Source organism: Paecilomyces variotii (assembly GCF_004022145.1).
Source record: "Paecilomyces variotii strain CBS 101075 chromosome Unknown C8Q69scaffold_13, whole genome shotgun sequence".
NCBI classification, from domain to species: Eukaryota; Fungi; Ascomycota; class Eurotiomycetes; order Eurotiales; family Thermoascaceae; genus Paecilomyces; species Paecilomyces variotii.
This window is the reverse complement of record NW_021167152.1, coordinates 629,737-642,081: the sequence shown is the minus strand read 5'-3', so window position 1 is coordinate 642,081 and position 12,345 is coordinate 629,737. Positions and strand designations below refer to the sequence as shown.

The 12,345-nt window shown below is 48.2% G+C and overlaps 3 protein-coding genes across 3 annotated transcripts; 1 reads left to right on the top strand and 2 right to left on the bottom strand.

Annotated features, from left to right (window-relative positions):
* Nucleotides 1-2,424: 2,424 nt before the first annotated feature.
* C8Q69DRAFT_99509 (hypothetical protein) lies at nt 2,425-4,349 on the bottom strand. Its single transcript, XM_028634263.1, has one exon. The coding sequence runs from the start codon at nt 3,852-3,854 to the stop codon at nt 2,547-2,549; it is 1,308 nt and encodes a 435-aa protein (XP_028482124.1). The 5' UTR covers nt 3,855-4,349; the 3' UTR covers nt 2,425-2,546.
* A 2,840-nt stretch (nt 4,350-7,189) lies between these two features.
* Nucleotides 7,190-8,949, top strand: C8Q69DRAFT_99480 (putative UV excision repair protein). Its single transcript, XM_028634262.1, has 7 exons — nt 7,190-7,410; nt 7,472-7,519; nt 7,591-7,663; nt 7,766-7,845; nt 7,906-8,241; nt 8,293-8,751; nt 8,812-8,949. The coding sequence occupies exons 1-7, from the start codon at nt 7,393-7,395 to the stop codon at nt 8,929-8,931; spliced, it is 1,134 nt and encodes a 377-aa protein (XP_028482123.1). The 5' UTR covers nt 7,190-7,392; the 3' UTR covers nt 8,932-8,949.
* An 813-nt stretch (nt 8,950-9,762) lies between these two features.
* Nucleotides 9,763-12,287, bottom strand: C8Q69DRAFT_479376 (Alg9-like mannosyltransferase family-domain-containing protein). Its single transcript, XM_028631435.1, has 4 exons — nt 11,901-12,287; nt 11,367-11,749; nt 11,186-11,313; nt 9,763-11,129 (listed from the first exon to the last, which is right to left on the bottom strand). The coding sequence occupies exons 1-4, from the start codon at nt 12,007-12,009 to the stop codon at nt 10,106-10,108; spliced, it is 1,644 nt and encodes a 547-aa protein (XP_028482122.1). The 5' UTR covers nt 12,010-12,287; the 3' UTR covers nt 9,763-10,105.
* Between the last annotated feature and the right edge of the window lie 58 nt (nt 12,288-12,345).

The following is a 12,345-nucleotide window of genomic DNA, read 5'->3' as shown; positions in this document are numbered from 1 at the left end:
CTTACCTTTAGACCTGCCAGTAGAGCCGTCGCGATAGAGGCTAGTTTCTAGTCGCAACAATGCGTCTAAGAAAAGAAGCAGTATCGCCGAAGCAGAGGTAAAATTTAGAAAGCCGTGGCAAGAGTAAGTAGAGAGAGAAGATGGATCAAATAAGATGGAAGATGTTGTGACGAGGCGCGACGAGAATGTGCTTTCTCGCGAGATCTTCAGGATAAAGTACCAGTAGAGCTCTCAGTCGTAATTAGGTCGATGAGAGGTATTAGATCACTGGAGCTGACACGATCAGAGAGTATGTCTAGCGACTTGGACTAGTGTGGCGTAAGCAAGTCGCGGCTAAAGAGGTCGCAGATCCGCTCCAGTGCTTGAGAAGCGTATTAGAGCGATGCTGGCCGCGAAGAAGCTGATCGATCGTGACGGGAGCGACGATTAGAGATCCACGCAAAAGAACACCATGCTGCTGGCAAAAGACGATGTTGGCAAAGCAAGGGTGGGTTGCTGTTAGATCAATAACGCGCACTACCGGATCCAGGAAAAGCTTGAGGTTCGGTCCGAGACAGGGAGAAAGACCAGTAGTAAGAGTAGACACGAGGGTGTAAAAAGAGGCCGGTAGAACACAATCTACGGAAGCAGTCGAGTTCAAGGACAGCGTCCACTCGAGTCGCGCTTTGATTGAGACTCTTTCTCTTGAAACGAGAAAAAGAAGTTTTCACAGAGAGAGAAAAGACGATGCAAAGGACGACGTGGTGAAGTGTTGGACTGAAGCTGGATCACAGCAACACTGGACGGCCAGGAATAGTTGTAGTAAGAGTTCTTCTCACCCGAGTCAGAAAGCTCAGGCCAGCGCGGAAACCCACTACAGCTCAGGGACAGGAGTACCCCAGAAGATGTAAGCAGCACGCTCTGCGATGAAAAGAGCTCAATCCTATGCAATAGGATGTTGCGATTTGCATAGAACAGTGTGTTCCAGCCTTGTTATCCTGCAAGAGATTTGCCCAGGACGCCAGACGAGAAGACATGAAAGGCGCCGAGAGATGCCCGTACCAACTGTACGCCATACCGTACCGCGCCGGAATCCGTCCACACTGGTAGGCTTTTGCATCGTCTGATTGGCTCACCCTAGCCGCCGTGACAGGACGTTACCAGGGCGCCACGTCCCCCGTAATCTTCACCATCCTGTCTTTTTTCCTCAATGGCAAGACAGATCCCGACTCTGCGCTTATGGAAAGATATCATAATGTCCAAAAGACACGCAATCAATGCCAGATAGTCTAAGATATACCATGTATCTCACATTACATATTGATATACTCTTACGTACAGCTACCAAACACCCTGTAACGTCTACTGTTATAGACAGACAACGTGGCCATCTGAAGGAGATCAATCAATACTATCGAACGGAAGCAGAAATCAAAGTCGAAAGAAAGACTTGACGCTAACGCATCTATAACATGGCGCAATCGGGACACAATCCGTCACCACTGATTGCTAAATAGAGGAGGATAATAATAATAATAATAATTACCACAGTCATAGTATCATTATTATTCCTGCACCCCCGGAGAGCCGGACAAAGTTCCTGTAAGCAATCTTAGTGCCAGAGCTACTAGTCAATTATTCTCCCAGATGGCTCCACAAACAGGCTCCGGCCCACTCGGCTCTCCCGCTTTCGGTGCGAGCAAAGGTAATAATGATTAGACCTTGCCTTCGTAAAATAGATTAATGATTATCGTAGCGATGGGTTTTTAACACATAGATTAGACATAATAATACAGGAATAAGTATCATAGCATGTCCTATTTCTATAGCACGACAATTCACCAACTCTGTGTACTGGTTCTCTGGGGAATTATCAGCTGTCCTCCGGAACCAGGAGGAACAACTATAACACGTAACATCGGCGAAGACTGCATAGTGCTAAAGTAAAAACAGAGTAAAGGAAAAGTAGTGCCAGGACAACTAACTAAATGTTGACCGCAAGTGCACTGCAGATCTAGTTACATTTCTTCTGACCGTTCACGTGGACCCGACTTTCTAGCTCTCTTTCCATAGTACGAATTTTCGGAAGAGCAAAGTCTGCTTAGCATCTTGATTTGAATATTTACACGACTCATCCTTTTTTCACTCTCAAGAGATTCGGATGGTATCCATGCGTAAAGCGAGTTTGTGAGCCACAATGAACAGTGCAATATGAATATACTCTACAGGATACGGGGCCATGATTCCTACTGCACAACAAGGCCAATGAATGAAAGTTGATATTTATGGGTGAACAAAAGAGTGGCATCTGTACACTACACATTATACCTCACGACCTATAGGAGATTATCAAACCCTTTCAGAAGGCAGATCGGGTTCCTCGGATCCAAACTGACCTTCCGCGGGAATGAACAATAACCATCCCTCGTGGCGCTATATACCCAAGTACTTGACTTCGTATTCGTAAAATTTCATTATGGAAATGACAGACTGCTGCACATAGAATGTTGCAGCAAAGGGGATTGTACCAGGCGTCCTTTGCAGACTAGATGAAAAGACCCGTGCTTCTATCGTTGAGGATTATACTTCGATGCGTATTTCCGCTTCTCGTAGTCCAGTGCGCTATGTCGAATTCCAGCAGCCAAGACGAACTCAGGCATGGAGGAAACAGAATTATGATGAGCTGGTCGAGGGCGGCGACGGTCTGTCTCGCTCAAGTCCTCTGATGAGTCGATACTAGGAAGCGGCTGGGAACTCTGAAGAATACTGCTGGATCTTATCTTGCGCACTGTATGTGTGTTGATGGTCTGGCCTGCAAGAGGCGAAGCTGTCAGGACTGTTCCTGGACTAGGTGTTGGCGATGGTGATGGGCTATCGGAACGAAAAAGTGGATGTATATGGCTCTCCAAAGATACTGTCCGGGGTCGAGAGACTCCTCGAGGAAGCCCACAGCGTGGCCCTTGCGGTGACGGCGGCAAGGTAGTTGATGAACTGCTCAGTATCGACCCTGTGAGCGTATTTGCTGTTTGTGGCCGACTGCGATTAGGAAGTTGAGGTAGGGGCTTGGAGGACAGCATGCTTGACCGCAATGCCGTCTCTTTATTTTCCCGACTGACACTAGAGGTGTCCCAATTATCAAAAGCACGCTCTCGAGTGTCATAGTCTCCTGAAGCAGACTCAGGAAACGTGTGCTTGGGAACGCGTTTAGAGTTGGAGCGTCCCAGCGGGGTCATAGGCGTGATAAGCCCTGTAATGGAAGAGCGAATTGAATTCAATCGCTCAGAGCTCGACTTGAATTTCTCACGAAGAGAATATCTGCGTATTGGCGCAGAAGGTCTATCTTGTCGAATATCACTCGTCGAAGCAGTCGTTTGCCGTTCCAGGGAGGCGACCACTCGCCGCCCATTGTCTTGGTTGCTATGCTGCATTAAGGTCGCTATCAACGTGCCACAAACCAGTCCTTGAAAGAAAGAAGACATAGCCCACATCACAGTCCAGGCGATGAGAAGCGACTCCGTTCGACTGGGGAATTTCGTGGTCGATGTCTTTAGGAATTGGACGCCACTCCACGCTACCGCCCCTCCAGTGACCTCTATCGTGGCAAAGAGGTATGATACAATGGCAAATAATATCCCCTTTTCCGATGACTTCAAAGTTGTCGGTAAAACGTCTCCTCTCGCAAAAATTAACGATGTCCATGCCAGCAGAATAACGCAGCTTATGGTATTGAGCCCGACAGAAGCGAAGTCGAGAGAGTGTGGTGTTGATAGACGCCTGAGAGAAGCCGCAAAGACGCCATTCAAAACAGTCGCAGTGAAAGTCGATACAAAGGCAAAGAAAACGAACGAATAAAGCACTACGGCCTCCCGTGTCATGGCTGCTTGAAGCAAAAGTATTAAGAAGCGTGGAGGATCAACGTAGCAAGTGAATGATCTATAGAGATATTTGGAACGAGGATTATCCCGCGCCCCAGGGTCGAGGACTAATCAATGCCTCAATCAGACTGCTAGGTCTATATAGAATCATTCATTGCCAATATCGAGTTGAGAACGTAGGCCGGGTATTAGGATATCAGGCTCAGAGACAGTTCGCAAGTCGGCAATGGATATTAATGAGGCGATACGGCGTCGAGTGAACCGTAAACAAGCGGCTTCGAGCTGTTGGTATTGAATTATAAGACTAAAAGAGAGTAGAAGAACTTTCTGAGCACAGTAACTGACAACGAATGTATGGCTGCAGGGGCAACTGTAAGAGAATGTAGAAGCCCAAGGCAGCGGGGCCGTATAAAGATGAATATTATTATCTGCCTATATAACGAAGGGATGGCGAACGGTAGGTATAGATTTGAGCTCTATATATATTATATAGATTAGAGAACTCTATAGAAATTATAAGGTGATCCCGGGAAGTCCAGGATGCCTATCTAAGAATGCCATATTCCCTACCATGCAGGGTTCATGTCAACGTTTGCTCGCGCGAACAATAAATAGAGATGAAGACTAGGAAAGACCGGCTGATACACGGTTCTCTCGACGGGAACTGACGGCTGAGCCGTCCCCCGTACAAGAGAATTGCCGTCCTACTAGAATAGATGGGCTGAAACTGAGTTGAGGTTATTCGATAAGGGCCGTTCTTTTCCATGGAAGTGAAATCCTCTTGGATCGAACCCTTCTACAGATCTGCTGGAATGTTTTGGAGTTATTCCACGCATACGAACCCTGCCAATATCTCCTCATCAATAATCAGCACATCCCCAGCAGAAACTTGACCTCTGGCTTGTGGTAAAGAAGTACACCCATGTCGACTCTGTAGAGTAGAATATGCCGAGCATACCACATCCCCCGGCCATTGGTTCCGGCGACAAATTCTCCACCAGACCCCAGTGAAATCAGTAGCTCCGTGCCACGAGGATCTGAATGCTTGACCAGCTAGATGCCTGAAGGGCAGCATGGTGTTGGACGCGTCTCGCGATCTCGTTGATAGCGGCTGCTCCTAAGAAGATCCGGAGACGAACCCGAGTTCCCGATACTTCAGTGATCACCGATAAGCCAATAGTATTCTCCGCGCTGTCCACAGCCCGACTTAATAGTCTATAGTAGTACTATAGGCTAGCTTTTCTCTTCCGGGTCCATCTTCCGCTACAATTTCGAGACCGCAGAGCGAGGGTTGAAAAGCAGGTTCTTTCCCAACGCGATACCCTCACCAAGAGTCAAGGGCTTGAGATACACAATTGAATGGTGGCGGAGCCGCACGGGTCGGATATGACAGCCGTTGAGGAAAAGAACCCGCGAGTACTGGATACGAACCTCAAGCAATCAAGAGCGAATATGTCATACTGCAGATCATCGGATAGGGCAAGCGTGTCTTTGTCTAAAAGGCGACAAGGTGATATCCGTTTTTGTTTGTGCTATAGATTTTGGGAATAATGCTTAGCCTCCCACGCAGGGTTCGGCCTCAATTTCCGGGTGGCAGAATTTGACTTAATAATCATTATCTTCCGGATGCGAGACCGTGGCTCCCTAATGGCCTGTTTAAATCCGTAAGAAGAATGTAGTCATCCATTGATATTTGAAAGACGCAACAGCTGAGGTGGTGGTTATACTTATGGACCTTCCCATCTGGGTATTTGTTTGAGGATATCGTAACAAACATATGCGCATTTGCGCGATCCTTTGAATACCTAATTCAATCGTGCTCGAGGTTTCTTAGTTGCGGAAAGGCCACTGCTATCAGATGTTGCATGAACCATTCGATGAGATTGTACCCTCCGACATAACACGGAGAAATACCATAAGAATATTCTATTTCCAATACATTTCTGGTATTACGAGTTACTGAGAAGAGGTTTCTATCAGAGGCTTCGATCAGTCAAAGCGCAATAGGCAATCTATATATATTTCATCATGTTCTGGTCAACTCGATTACGACCGACATCAGCCAAAGAATTCACTAAAGCCATCTATCCAATCGACTCCCGTGGCGATTACTTTTTGCTTTATTCTAAAATCCTCCTATCGGACTAAGAGGAAATGAGGATGAGAGGGACTGTCGATGCAACGCTGCCAGGGGTTCTAACGGCTACAGGCTGCTGGATTCGAGGTCGCATTGGTCGCGAATAAGCCACCCACTGCACGTCAGATCTCTAGCAATACGAGCACAGTTAGTTAATATAGGGCACGATGTGATACCATCTCTGCTCTCTTGGCTAAACCTTCGCATTGTGTTGATGCAGCGGTAGGAAGTACGAAAGTCGTGCCTTGTTTATTAAAGAGAGCACAGCAAGAAGAAATATAATACACCAGGTGTTATTTCTCGAATTAATATGTTGCTCCTTTGCTCTGCTTATAGCAGAAGTAAAATAATACGTGATAAGAGGTGAGTAAGCCCTAGAAAAAGAGTTGAGTAACCAGATGCCATATGCACTCTGAATAATCTTCTAGGCAATCTGGTAGGTTCAGAACGCGGAAGTAGAGGTGAATACCATGATATATAGAGCCAGAGAAATGAGCAAAATAGTTATAGGTACTTATTGTTATGTGTCTGGCTCTTCTGGATAAAGATTATTCCAGAACTGACAGTTCTTCTGATCTGCGCTTTGCTTTGATTGGTACTACAGACGCTCTCATCTATTTTTGTTCTTTTGATTGGAGAAGAGGAACCTATGCTTTTCCTGCGGCTAGAATTACCTAAATATGTGCCTTATTATTTTTCAAAGGAAGCTCTTAAGGTACTTTTCAGTGTAGTAAGTAATAGCAGTGTCACTTTAATCGAAAGCACGTCGGTCAATGCAGAGTGAAGTTATAGAGCAATGACCACTAATTATAATTATACTGTTGTTATGGATTCCGTATCCAGCTTTGAGCTGTAGATGGGTAGTATTTGACTGGTTATGTAGAGATATCGCTCATAAACCTTCATGGGCTGTATTTCACATCATCCAGCAACTTGGGGACCGATGATCTATTCCAAGATAGATAATAGCAAATCATCCCATACTAGAGTTAAGCATTGTCACTGTTGCAGAAAAGAGACAGCTGATACTTACCGGCCAGTAGATATATAGCAACCTCATGGTAAAGCCTCTGTTGTGGCACAGCTGCTGGATACCCGATGGATAGAACTGGTTATCTCCGGCGGCCGTGGCGCATGAATGAATGGGGTTTAGGTCGATGTTAGCGAGGGGTGCTACGAAAGTGGAAGGCAGCGACCGCCTGCCTGGCCAACCTCATCATTATCGTCTTCTCCAGTCGCCATCCTCTTCAAGCTCACTTTGCTTCCCTCTGCCTCTTCCCGTACTGATCCTCACAGCTTTGCGGAACCTCAACTCGGCTTCTACCTGCTTGCATCTGGTCGTGGAAGCGCCTGTACTGTTTGATACTCTTCTCTTCGTGTTCATCTCGTCGGTGGCGCAAGATGAAGCTCACCTTCAAGGTATGCCAGCTTCCTGCCACCACAAAAGCTGCACCGCCAAAACTGACAATCTTGACCCTAGGATCTGAAGCAGCAAAAATTCGTCATCGAAGCTGAGCCTTCGGAGACAGTATGTCCCTCATCGTTTCTACAACCAGCGCACTGGGATTGACCGAGAGCGGGGCTAACTCTACTTTTCAGGTTGGCCAGGTGAAGGAGAAAATTGCGCAGGAGAAAGGATGGGATGTTGCTCAGCAGAAGCTAATTTACTCCGGTAAGTGCTTGATTTGTTGGGGACTCTTACTGCTGGCCAGAGATATCTTGGCCAGATCGTTTCTGCATTTCAGTGACTGACTCGTATGACTTCATCCCGCAGGCAAGATCTTGCAAGATGCCAACACTATTGAGTCGTATAACATCGAGGAGAAGGGGTTCATAGTGTGCATGGTTTCTAAGGTATGTGTGGATTGTACTGCTTGTTCCAGGAGGTCATCTAACAAAGATCTCTTCGCGCAGCCCAAGACAGCACCCTCTGCCGCTGCCTCAACTTCTCAAGCGCCCTCAACTCCAGCCAGAGCTGCTGCCTCGACGCCTGCCGCTCCCCAAGCACCTGCTCCTTCGACCTCTGCGGCCCCAGCCCCAGTTCCCGCAACACCCTCGCCTGCTGGCGCCGCCGGTGCGGCTGCCACGGCTGCAGCTCCCTTCAACGACCCGTCCGCGTTGGCCATGGGCGCTCAGGGCGAGTCTGTGATTTCTCAGATGGAAGCAATGGGATTCCCGAGACCCGAGATTGAGAGGGCCATGAGAGCAGCTTTCTACAACCCCGACCGCGCCGTTGACTATCTACTGAACGTGAGTGAGACGATGTTGTGATCCGATCCTTCACAATCTAACGTTGCTCAGGGCATTCCGGACAACATCCAACAAGAACAGCGAGCCGCTGCCGCGGCACCGGCAGAGCAACCCGCTGCTGCCCCCTCTGGTGGTGCCACTGCCACTGGCGGCGATGAGCCCGTCAACTTGTTTGAAGCTGCCGCTCAAGCTGGAACCGGACAGGGTGCGGGACGTGGAGCGCGTGGTGGTGCTGGCGCTGCTGGAGGGGAGGCATTGGCTAACCTTGACTTCCTCCGAAACAACCCGCACTTCCAGCAGCTGCGTCAGCTAGTGCAGCAGCAACCTCATATGCTCGAGCCAATCCTGCAGCAAGTCGGAGCTGGTAACCCTCAGCTCGCACAACTGATCGGACAGAACCAGGAGCAGTTCCTCCAGTTGTTGAGTGAAGATCTGGACGACGAGTCTATGCTTCCTCCCGGTACTCAGGCAATCACTGTTACGGAGGAGGAGAGAGATGCTATTGAAAGAGTACGTATTGTTATATTTTGTCTCAGTGTAAATTTCTTTCTCTAGCTAACACTTTTCTAGCTCTGTCGACTAGGCTTCCCCAGAGACTCCGTCATTCAGGCTTATTTCGCGTGTGACAAGAACGAGGAACTTGCTGCAAACTTTCTCTTTGAGCAGCCAGACGAAGGAGATGAGCAGTAATCTGTCCACCATCATTTCCCGTCTCACTCAAGTTTCCTACATCCGTGATACTCTTTTAAGGCAACTCTGTCCTCTATGAATTATGTCTAGTTGCAAGCCATCCCTTTCACGATGCAGTTCGCTGTTTCGGAGCCATGTCCGGGCCGACGTTCGTGTTCTACACCGCTTAGCTGGCTTCTCCCCTATCTTCCAACTTGCTCTCTCAGATCCCCCGAACAAAATGCAATGTCCGCCCGGTATTTTCCCCATCTGTCCACACAACCTCTCTGGTGTCGAGATCTCCTAGTGGAGACATTCCAGTCTCCTGATTATGTACTTAAGGTGACGGCCAAAATGAGCATATCATGAAATCATTCAACTTCTACCACCATGGTTCTAAGAGAAGAACAGAAATAAAACTAGCAGCATGTAATCTACTGAGAGCTCATATCTGCAGTTAATCTGCTGAGCTCTATTTCAGTCCAGCCATCAACTACCTAGCCAGTCGCATTTCGTAGACCCATAATCAGTAGCTCTTCATCTAGGATTGATAATCGATTCGAAAGGCGAATAGCTAGCTAACATAGCTGGTACAGTTAGATAGTAGGGCAGGTCTAGAAAGAAGTGGAGCTAGGATGTGGTCAAGCGCGCAGATCTGATGACCATTTCCGTCACACGGTTGTTGCCGCCGGGGTAAGTCTCAGACTCAATCTCGTTTTAGGCCCGTTGATATAACGCTCTCCCTAAGTATCTATCTAGTAGTATAATTCCAATCAAGGGAGAGTTGGGACATCTCTATTACTGTGATTGGGTAATGGACTATTAAATAAATTATGTCTTCGAACAGACGAATAAGTTAGGATATGATGGATTAGATGTCTAATTCTGAAAATGGAGGGATAGTTATAAGTTAGAAGAAGAGGATTTCTTCTCAAAAGCCTATATTAACAGGCATGCAGCAAATCCGAATTCCAATTCCAATTCCCCGTGCCGGTATCTAATGCCTTCCCACCTGTTTTCCCCTAAGTCCAATCCAGGTCCCCTGTCCTCGTGCCGTCCTTTTCCCATCCAATCTTGGTTAAGGAGCGTAACGCTTCCGTTAACCACCCGTGGTATCAATGAGGAAATGAAATTAAGGAGAAGAAAAAAAAAAGTGAAATAAAAAAAAGAAAGAAAGAAACGGAGCTGGTGATCATCAACAGCCTGCTTTCTTCACGGCCCAGACACTCAAACCTCGTCTGCCGAGGACGCGTTTCAGCGTCGGGATGACACCGTCGTCACCGAAATCGAGGTCGTCGAGATTGAGATGTCTCTCGTACGTCCAGACGTTCTGGAAACGGAGGGCTGAAGGGTCAGTTGGAGATGGCTGAGTGTATTGGTCTAGAAATGTAGCTGAGCGAGGGGCAACCAGGAAGACAGAATCCTGGTCAGTGGGATCGTCATGAGTGCTCTCTTTTGATTCGGACTTGCGGACTGCCGGACAGCTTGGAACAATCCTTTCCAGCTCCTGAACCATGTCCGGTCCGGAGATACCCATCAGATCGCGAGTGGTCAGACGGAAGGGAAGACTGCTGTTGTCACCGAGTAACCATCGCGGAGGCGAGTATGTTTTCCACCATAGCACGGTCGCTGATGGGACTGTGTCAAGATTCGCTTTAAGTGCAGGCGAACTTTGTATGTTTGTTGAAACAATAGATGGGATCTGAAGCTGAACAGGCACGATGCCTCCTTGGTGGTATATGCCCATCAGAAATCCTAGAGCAGCATTGAAGATGATCCATGCCACCAAGAATATTTTTGACTTGCGTGGTCTTACGCAAGTCAAGAGAAGAGGAATGCATGGAACCAAGAAACGAGCTTCCTGGTGTGGGAAGATCGATAAGATTATGGTGGCAGATATGGCAGATAGAGCACGTCGGTTCCTTAAGCGGACAGACACTAACGACCGCGTCAAGGGTGCCAGGCAGATCATGATGTATACCGGACCAAGAAGCTCTGGAAAATTCACGAGGAAGTGCTGATAATGAGGGTGGAGGCCATGAGTAGCTAGGTTGGCGGAATTCGAGTTGTAACGGAGATTGTTCAGAGGAGTTATAACGAGAGAACGAAGAGAGTCAAGAGTCGATATCGAGGGCGGATTGTAGAAGAAGGTGTCGGTAAGAATAGCTATCACGGTGAAGATAGCCCCGAACACTACGAGAGAGATAATGGAGAACGGTCTGTGATACGAAAGGTCAGCGACAGACGGAAACCACTTTTGCCGGGACAAACGCACTTTCGAACAAAATGGGGCAGCAATTGTAACCCGGGTATCAAGAGAAAGGCAGGAAAAGTTATTCGATTAAAGACACCAACGACCGCAACGAAGGAGAGAACGACACAGGAGAAGAAGCCCGAGTGGTTCTGTTGGCGTCCAGGTTAGCATATGACCATCAAATCAGTGCGCATAATCAAACCTTGTTTTCCACGATCCTTTTTATTAGCACCAGACCCCAGGCCACCGAGAGCGTCTCTAATGAGTTGGAGAAGGTGTGCGTCTGATATGTCCAGGTGACATAAGATGATGCGACCAGAGCCAACGTCTGGAGGCGATGGCGCGGCGAGGAGACCAGCTCGTAGATGGCCCAGTCCTCGAGAACAAAGCTCAAAACGAACATCACTCCACGCAAGACATAGTATACGAGCTCTGGAGGGGGTCCCTCATTGCCGGCCTCGTTGTAAAACCACTTGAGAACGCTCATCGGCAAGCCGTAGACGATCCATAGCGGAAAGACGCTGCGGATCGGATGCGCAGATGTGAACTCCCATGTCAACTCTGCTGGATACGAGTAGATTCGCCCTATCGAGTGGGATTAGTTGCCAGTCGCATATTGGACCACTGCGGCCAAAGAAAGGCGGTCGCCAGTATTTGTTTTGTGGCTTTCGGGGCAGGGAGTCGGGCGGAGGTGGTGCGCATCCGATTCTGGGAGTGAACTCGAACGGCGACATACCTGCGAACACCTCTGGACCTTGGAAATTCTCATCAGGGTGCAGATAGCTCGGCGAAAGGGCGAAGTAGACACGAACCAGCAGGAGGAGCAAGTAGATGCGTCTCCACATTGCTCAGACGAAGATGGCAGCGTTGGCAAAGCTCCAGGGGCGCATGCTGTGTGTTGCAGAGAGGAGGTCAACGGTTATACGTTCTGAACATTGCTTGGGGGTCACAGGGATAAGTTTGAAAAGTCCGTTAAGAAAGGAGTGCAGGGAGACTGAGCGGCGGCCCGGGCCTGGTGGAGGAGGGAGTTGGTGAACTGCCTGATTCGGCATTAATTTCGTATCGGACGCGTCCAAGAGGCATGACGTCGCGAGCAGGGCGCTAGTTGTCCGTTTTAAGCGGCTATAATAATGATTAATCTCGCAAAGTTCTATCTAGATTTGCTTATAGTCGTACTAGCG